General features: G+C 55.1%; 1 protein-coding gene across 1 annotated transcript; it reads right to left on the bottom strand.

The window, feature by feature from the left end:
- Nucleotides 1-1,683: 1,683 nt before the first annotated feature.
- ZNF503 (zinc finger protein 503) lies at nt 1,684-5,130 on the bottom strand. Its single transcript, XM_074544776.1, has 2 exons — nt 4,424-5,130; nt 1,684-3,330 (listed from the first exon to the last, which is right to left on the bottom strand). Exons 1-2 carry the CDS (start codon nt 4,730-4,732, stop codon nt 1,810-1,812), a joined length of 1,830 nt encoding a protein of 609 aa, XP_074400877.1. The 5' UTR covers nt 4,733-5,130; the 3' UTR covers nt 1,684-1,809.
- Between the last annotated feature and the right edge of the window lie 3,266 nt (nt 5,131-8,396).

The following is an 8,396-nucleotide window of genomic DNA, read 5'->3' as shown; positions in this document are numbered from 1 at the left end:
ATTCGACTAATTAGCATCTGGGCACCACGGGAAACTCTGAACAGTAATTATATTGTGGGGGGAATCCAGAACGAGGGAGAAAACCCGGTGATTTGTCAAGCGAAGTCGCCGCTTGCAGCTTTGCCCCCCGCCAGTGCGTCGGGCTGAGGCCGGGGCGGGAGGAGCGGGGCCGAGCGAGGGGCAGCAAGTCCTCGGCTCCGCCTGGGCCGCTGCTCGAACGCCGGGCAGGGCGCGGGGCAGAGCCCTGCGCTGGCATTGCCCTCACGGACTGCGCTAGCGCTTTTCCGACTGTGTCGGCGGCACCGGTTTGCTGCGCAGTTTCGGCAGCTGCTCCGCCGCAGCCCCCGCTCCTACCTGAACGCAGGACGACGAGCCGGAGCTGGGCGGTGGCCCTGGGGCGCCAGGAGGAAACCCGGGCTGCGGAGGCAGAGGCGCGGTGCGGGCAGGGGCAGCCCCTCTCGGGATCACGTCAAGTTTGGCACTGCACTTCAGTAAAGAGCAAACTCGGCCCAAATAACGGATGGCTTCTTTTTTTTCCCGTCCCTTTCTTTTTAAGAGAACATGAATTTTCTGAGCAGTCCGATTTTTTTTTTTTTACGTGACGATCTTTTGTGCTGCGGTGCGAACTGAAGAGAGAAATTGAAAATAACTGGATAAGCTCAAACAGCGCTTCCCTAATTACTTCTGAACTTCTCATTTAGAAAGAGATGAATAGGTATGCATTACATTGCTAAAAAAAAAAAGCTTTCGGATAATCATCTTACACTTTTACAAAACAGTCTTGCCTTCCCCGTTTCTTTCTAAAGAAAGAAAGAAGTCTTCTAGTTGAAAACTAGTTTTAAAAACCAGATATTTCACAGTAAAAACGTTTAAAAATATAAGTTTACCTTCTTTAAAGACAGGGGAAGAGATTTAAGCGATTCTCAGTTTTCTTATTTCGTGCCAGAAAATTCTACTGACGAGGAAAAAACCAACTGTGTCTGATTATTTTTTAAGAGAGCCCTGGGGTTACAATAAAAAAAACTTTGGTTGTTTTTTTTTTTAATTTTTAATTAAAATTGAATAAACGCTTAAGGAGAAATTAGCAGTCACCTCCATCCAAGACCTACTCGGGTTTTATAACAGAATCAAAGCGTATTTAAAAAAAAAAGTAAAACCTTTTAATACATCAAATATACGGAATTTTAATCTTTAAAGCGATACATTGTCTATTTTAGTACATGACGTAAACCTTACTTAACCCTTTTTACAGGGTGGACTTAAAAATTAAAAATAGTTAAGTGTTCCTTTAAAGAACAAAATAAGGCAAATGAGGTTTTTGGAATAGAATTGTTTTTGTTTTTTCTTCCAGAATACATACAAAAAAATACCAATTCTCTTTCAAGGGTATACACCTTAAAAATAATTGCAATTTGAAATTATAACTGACAAATTGCGAGTTGTTTTTAGTAACAAACATGCATGTAAATTTTTTTGTTTCAATGAGACATTAAATAAGAACGTACAATACAATCATAGCAATTTTAAAGTAACATTAAAGAGAAGACCTCTATCTTTTTATTTATATTCTACAATGGGTGTTCCACTTTTACCTATTGAGCTCAGTTTAGTAATGCACTTTATGATTCGTTGTCCCGCTTGAAGCTAACATAAATAAATACAGTGCTCATGGATCCAGTCCTCAAATGAACACTATTTTATAAAAAGTCAGTTTTTTTTTTTTTCTTTCCAACTTTTATAAAGTTTTGCAGGGCTTCCTTCCTTTACCGCTAGACTTTGTGTTGTGTGTCAGAGCCCCGCTGCCTGCACTCACTGGTACCCCAGGGCCGAGGCTGTGGTGAGTCTCTGCCCATAGAGTGCATAAGGGGAGTAGTAGGGTCCGGTGGCAGCGGGCACGGGCACAGGGGCCCCGGGGGTGGGCAGGGGGCTCTTGGAGTACGGGTGGTAGCGGCTGCCGAGTCCCAGCGCGTGGTGCGGGCTGCGCAAGGCCAGCGTGCCCGGGCTGCCCGGGGCGCCCGTCGTGGGGATGTGCATGTGGCACGCCATGGCCGCGGCCGCTGCGCTGGCCAGCGACGAGGAGCTGGGGTAGCTGGAGAGGAGTTTATCGGTGCCCGGGAAGGCAGTATGGGTCCGCAAGTGGCTAAGCAGCTCCTCCGAGGTGGCGAAGCGCTTGTCGCAGGGTCCGTTGGCCGACACCCAGTTGCAGATGTGTGGCTGGGGGTCGTTGGGGAGCATGAAGCCGTAGGGGTACAAAGGGTGGCCGGCTAGCGAAGGCGGCGTGGCGCCGGTCAGAGAGGAGTGGACGCTGTGCAAAGGGTGGGTGGGGTAGACGAGGGGGTATCCGGACTTGAGGGCTTGGTCGTGGGCGCAGGAGGCTCCGGCGGCGCCTGCCAGGTGGCTGGCGCAGTGGTAGCTCAGGCAGTACGGGTCTCGGCACAGGCTCGCCGTCATCACCGACGGCGGCGACGCGCCCGCCAGCGGGCTCGACCCCGCCGGCTTGCTGCAGCCCAGGCTGCTGGCGGCGGCCAGCTGGGCCCCCACCAGGCTGGAGGATTTGGTGGGGTCCAGAGCCACTCCGTGCGGCAGGAACTGTGGCGGGTAGCCGGCGTAGGCTCCAGCCAGCGTCCCCGGATAGCTCATGCCCGCCGGGGGCAAGGGGAAAACGGTCTGGCCCGGCTTGTAAGGGGAGACGGGGGCCACGAGGCCGGAGCCCAGAACGGAGGTGGAGGAGGTGGCGGTGGTGCTGCTGCAGGAGGAGGCGGAGTCCGATGCGATGGGCTTGGAGCCCGGCGTGCTCTCCTGGTGCTGGTTGACCTCCACGTTAATCCCGGCACAGCTCACGCTAATCCGGCTGTGGCTGATGCTGGTGGTGCCCGGGCCTCCCTCCGAGCCGGAGCTGCCGCTCTTTCCGCAGCCCTCCGAGTCCTTCTTGTCCTCCCCGCCTTTGCCCTCGGCCGGCAGCAGCCCGGGCGAGCAGGCGGAGGCGCTGGAGTTGGGGCTGCCTGTCCTTGGGGTGAACGGCTGGCAGGTGGCGCTCGGCACCCGGAATCCCGACTTCTCCCCGGCCGCGACCCCCGCGGCGGGGGCGCCCGCGCAGCCCGCCGCCCCCGGCTCCTTCTTCTCCGCGCCCGGCTTGGAGTACGGCTTGAAGCTCGATTTGTCCTCCACGCCGATGTCGCTGAGCTTCAAGGGGCCCGACTTGGAGTCCTTGTCGCCTCCGGAGCCATTGGAGGTGACCGAGGAGAGTTTGGAGGAAGGGGACGGGTCCGGCTTCCCTATCTGCGAGCAAGTTTGTGCCAAAAGGGCCAGGGGGCTCTTCTTTGCATCCAGCTGCGGAAATCAGAAGGACACACAAAGAAAGAGATTTAATCGGGGTCTGAGAAACCCCCCCCGCTTACATAGGACTCTTGTCCCGTAGGTTTCCGCAGAGTACAGCCTGGAAGTAACGAACAGTTTGTGCGCATTCATCAATTTGACAGCCCCCTCCCTTGAATGCACCATTTTCCATAAAGCCTTTAAAAAGGGCTGGGGATTTTCGTATCCCTGCGAGCTCGCCGCGGCCGCCTTCAATGCCCCCAGCGTCCCCGGCAGCGGCCCGGGCAGCGCGGAGCTCGGCGTCTCGGCGTCGCTCGGGCCGTGCTGGCCCGCAATCCCGCCCGTGAACTATAGCGACTGCAGCATTTCTGCACCCTGACTGCTGGCACTATTTATAAACAGAGCCCGAGCTAGCCGGCGAGCAGGGCTGCCCGGGAGAAGAGTGTCCTCGCTCCGCAGAGACCTTAATGAAATCATTCATTCCCACGGACACACCCTTCCCACCACCAGCTCTGTTTCGAGTTTCGGTCCCGCAAATAGCGAGCTAGGCAGAGGGGGACCAGCAACCTCGGCAGAGCAGAAAGGGGACCAACAGGCGCCTCGAAGTACAGATCCGTGTCGGTACTTTAAAGGAATCGGTCGGCGAGCTGAAATAGTTATTCTGCCGCACCCGCGTTTGAGCCTGTCGCTCTCCGCGTCGTGTCGTCCCGTCCCGTGTGTGTCCCCCCTCACCCCAACACACTCCCTGCAAAAGCAAGGTTGTTTGGCGCTCGGAGCGCTGCTTATTTGCGTGGCCGGATCGTGACCCCAGCGTGGATCGGTTCCTTCCACCCACCCCTCCTCTCAAAAAGCAGAGAGAAAAAAAAAAAAGCTCAAAATAGCAAAAAGGAAAATATTATTTTTACACAGGAACTAGACATTATCCCAGTAAACACGGAAACAATACCCAGGAGCTGCTCCTCGCACTAACTCGAGATCAAAAGAAGCCCCTGTCCCGGTGTAAATGCATTTCAAAGCGCAGGAAAGTGCCGAGGGCGGCTGGCGGAGCCGCCATGCACAGCCAGCGCCCGGGCAGGGACGAGGAAAGCGACGGGGGCCGGGTCCTTACCTCGATGGGGCTGACGGGCGTGGAGGGTAAAGGCTGCAGGTATTCAGGGTGTAAAATGTGTCCAGTCCGCGCCGTGAGCATTTTCAAGACTTTGATGGGAAGGCGGTTGGCTTGGCGTAGCGGGTCCGAGGGGGGGACGGCGTGGAAGCAGGGCTTGGCGGCGGCGCTGCTGCCGTTATTCCCAGCGTGCCCGTTCGGCCCGGCGAGGTCGGCGGCGCTGCGGCTGCGGCGGGGGCTGCCTCCGGGCTCGCTGAGGCTGCTGCTGCGCTTACTACTTCTTATAGCAGAAAGCGAGGGCGATGTGATCATGACCCAAAACCTCGCATGAAAACTGGGGCAAGTGGCGCCGCTCACACTCGGAAACGCTCGCTCGCTTTCTGCGGGCGAGAAAGGAAAAAAGCCACACGCCCCCCGAGCAGAAAAACAAACATACAATGTCCCGTGGCTCTCTCTGGCGGGGAGGGCGTGGGTGGGGAGGGGGAGGGAAAGGGGGAGCCGGCCGGAGAGAAAGAGGAGGAAAAAAAGCCGAGTAATCCTTGGGCTGTGCTGGGGGCGGGGGTGGGGGCTGCGAGCGTGTGCCGCGGTCCCCCTCGGCCGCTCTCAGCTCCCCCGGCTGGCGCGGCGCGGAGCGCTCGCCTCCGCCGCTCAGCTGTGATGCGAGCCGCTGCCCATCCAGCCCGGGATCTGGCAAAGAAACTCACTTCAAAAGCAGCTGAATTAGTCTGAGATTAAAGCCTTTGCCGCCTTCCAATCAAATGGGACCCCGAGGTGATTGGAGGGTCAAGGGGATGTGACGTTCCCTTTTCTGGGCTTTTTTTTTTCTCCGTTTTTAATGGTCTCTCGCTCTTTTTTTTTTTTTTTTCCCTTTCTCGTCCGCCTTCCCTCTCCCCTCCCCTCCTTCCTTGTTTTCGCTCCTAGGATGGGATGGGCGTTAATTCTGTGTTTCACATCACGCGCTGCGAACGTTTTTCTTCCTCCGCAGGCAGCGCGGATCGCGCGGCAGCGGCGGGGCGGCCGCGGGGCTGGGGGCGCCGCGCCTGCCGGGGGGCGGCCGCGGGCTCCGCCGCCCTCCCTTCCCCCGCCCGCCCCCGCCGCTCGCACACCGCCCCGAGCACGGCCTGCCGCCCGCCACGCACGGCACGGACGGGCCCGGCCCGCGCCCCCCGGCCCCGGGCCGCTCCGGGGCCGCCGCCGCGCCGTGTCCCCTCCGGGAGCCGGGAAGGGCGCGGGGCGATTTTCCCGCCCCTCCCGCCTGACAGCGCGGGGAGGCCCGGACGAGAACCTGCAGAGCGCCGGCCTGCACGTCGCCGGCGGCAGCGGGCGGGAGCCGGGGCGCTGCGGCGCGGCTTGCGGCGGCGCGGGGAGCGCGGCGGGATTGGGGGAGGTCGTCACACGCGGGGCTGTCACGCACAGCCCGCCGCCGCCTTTCGGGACTCTCCGCCCCGCCGTCAATTGTCAGTGCTCCCCAACCGCAATCAATCAGTTATTTGTCAGCCCCTGTCAATCCGCCCTTGATTTATGTCAGCTTTTGTTGCTGATTACAAGCCTGGTGTGACTTGAAGGGGGAAGGAGAGAGAGAGGGAGAGGGAGGAATAAGGAAAGAAAACAGAGGGAGAGACGGGCTCCTCGGGAGAAAAAGCCTTTTAATTTACGGAATAAATCCTTGGAGTAAACTGGATTGTTTGCCAGCAACCCATAGCCCTCCCCAGCTCCTCACTGCCCTGTCGGGGAGGGCAGCTGGACTTCTCTTCCCCTTCCCTCTTCGTCCTGTTCGAAAGTGTCCTTCGTCCCTGCACCCGCCGGGCTGAACCGGTCCCCGGCAGCAGGGGCCTGGGGAGGCGGCCCCTCGCCCCGACGAGAGTACTGAGAGTACCGGTTCGCCATTTATGTGCTGGATTTTAAGCTAGGCTGTGTTGAGAGCCTTCTGGGTACGCTCACGGTGTCCACCCGGGCGTTACATTCGTCTTGCTTTGTGCGCTCCCGAGGGGTACCGAGTCCTCTGCCCTCAGCCCCGTTTTTACCGGTGCCGGCGGATGCCCCGAGCGGAATCCGCAGCCCTTCAAGTCGCTGGGTTGCCTTTTTCTTTTCTCTTTGTACTTTGCTTCCCACTATCCCCCCACCTCCTCATCCCATAACATTTTTTCACAGGCAAAATGTGTTAATCAATCTTTTACTTTTGTTTCCGGATCTGACATGGTGGCCCACACAATCTACAACATTAACAAAAAGGTCACTTAGAGATAAAGCACGTTTGACAAGTGAAGAACAAGGCAAGTGCTTTAGGGGTCGCGTCCAATTCCTGACCTGGACTCCAACCAGAACAGGCGCTGATCCTGGAAGGGTTGGACGAGAGGAAGGACTTTCACTTTCTCACGTTTAGATTTGCTGAACCCAGTCCTTTTTCTTCGCTTGAAACACCGATCTGCCCTAGTCCCTAAGCAGATGTGTCAGATAGTCTTTAATGACCCGCTCTTCTGACGAGGTGTATGTAAGGCAGGTTTTGCTCGGTATCCCCCCCTTCCCCCGCCAAGAGGTACCCCTTAAATCTTGCAGCGCAGTGAGTATATCTGCTGTATTTTATTTAAGCCACTTTACTCTTTTACTACAGTGTATAGAGTAGAATAAATACACGGAACTCCTCTAGCTTTAATAAAGATGCGATTAATTTTAACAAACTTTTAAATTTCTGTCTTTTCTCTGAAAGATAAGGTTTATTGGCACAACTTCTCAGTGGAGAATCATAAACGTACTTTCACTTTGCAATCACCGCGGTCATCTTGCAGGACCATCAAAATTAAAAGGCAGGGGAGAGGAGGTAGAGAAAGAAATCCTGCATAAAACCCGCGATATTGCAATAGGACTGACAAGACCCACAACTTGCCCTCAAGGAACTCCCCCACCCCCCCCCGGCCCCCCTCCTTTATCTAGAGTGGAAGTGACTTGAATCTGCCCCAGGTTTTCCCCCAGTTCTTTCTTTTGTTGTCAAGTCCAATTGATAAATGGAGTGCAGTAAAACTCTGGAAGAAAAAAAAAAAAAAAAAGCTGAAACCTTCATTTGTGTTCATTTGCATTAAAGTGCTTGGAACAGCTGTTTTCCTTACAGGACCGGGGAGACTCCTATCTGTTTTCTCGTTGTATTTATCCTGCCTCCCAGGGTGAAAGACTAAAGATTAATTGTCTTAAGGTAGAGTCAGCTGTGGGAAGGCTCTCCCTCCCCATTTTTCCTTCCCTCTCTCTTTTCTTGTGGAGGTGAGGGTGATTTCGGGAAGGGTTGTTTTACTTGTAAGCCAAGGAAGCAGAGGCGATAGTCGGTACTTGTATAAAACAGGCAGCGCACCGACGGGGAAAGCGGGGGACGGAGCGGGGGGAACAGCACGAACCCCGATCTTTCTGGCTGAAGTAGAAGCATCAGAGGGTAATTTAATTAGCAACTTCAGAGGACAGCTTTTTAATTTGCTTCTCTTTTTCATTTTTTTTCCTCTCCCCTCAGCCTTTGAAATGAGATTTAAATCTCACTCGGTACTGTAAACTTTTTAATGTAGAACCTTGTAAAAAAATCAGCCCCAAGACATCTCCTCCCCTTTGCGCCCTCCAAAGCATTTTTGAGCTATGAGAGCTTATTCACTGCGCTTAACACACGCAGAAAACGATTCCCAGCGAGGGGCTCGGAGTTAGGATGCACACGCGTAGGATCGGGCGGGCGGCGGGGCTGCAGCTTGAAAGCGGTGCGGAGTTTGTGATTTGCCTGCTGCGGGCTCCTTTCCTCTCCTGAGCCGAAGAAGAGCGATTCTGTCCTGCTCGTTATCTTCGCGAGGGATTCTTGTTTAATGAGTCCGTGCAGACGGTTTGCTGTTTGGCATTTACTTGTGTAGTCTTGTTGAAGTTTTGGTGGCTGTTGCTTTTATTCCTTTGAAAAAAAAAATCCAAGGGTTGGAACCCGTCTTCCTCTTTTTACAAAGGAAAATTGTAACTT

This window comes from Zonotrichia albicollis, chromosome 7, assembly GCF_047830755.1.
Source record: "Zonotrichia albicollis isolate bZonAlb1 chromosome 7, bZonAlb1.hap1, whole genome shotgun sequence".
Lineage (NCBI taxonomy): Eukaryota > Metazoa > Chordata > Aves > Passeriformes > Passerellidae > Zonotrichia > Zonotrichia albicollis.
This window is presented reverse-complemented; position numbering and strand designations above follow the sequence as displayed.

Bases quoted from the DNA above. Each gene is read 5' to 3' on its own strand.
- ZNF503 (XM_074544776.1), bottom strand. From the start codon at position 4,732: ATGATCACATCGCCCTCGCTTTCTGCTATAAGAAGTAGTAAGCGCAGC. The intron at 3,331-4,423 runs GTAAGGACCCGG...TGATTTCCGCAG, and splicing joins CGCCCGTCAGCCCCATCGAG to CTGGATGCAAAGAAGAGCCC.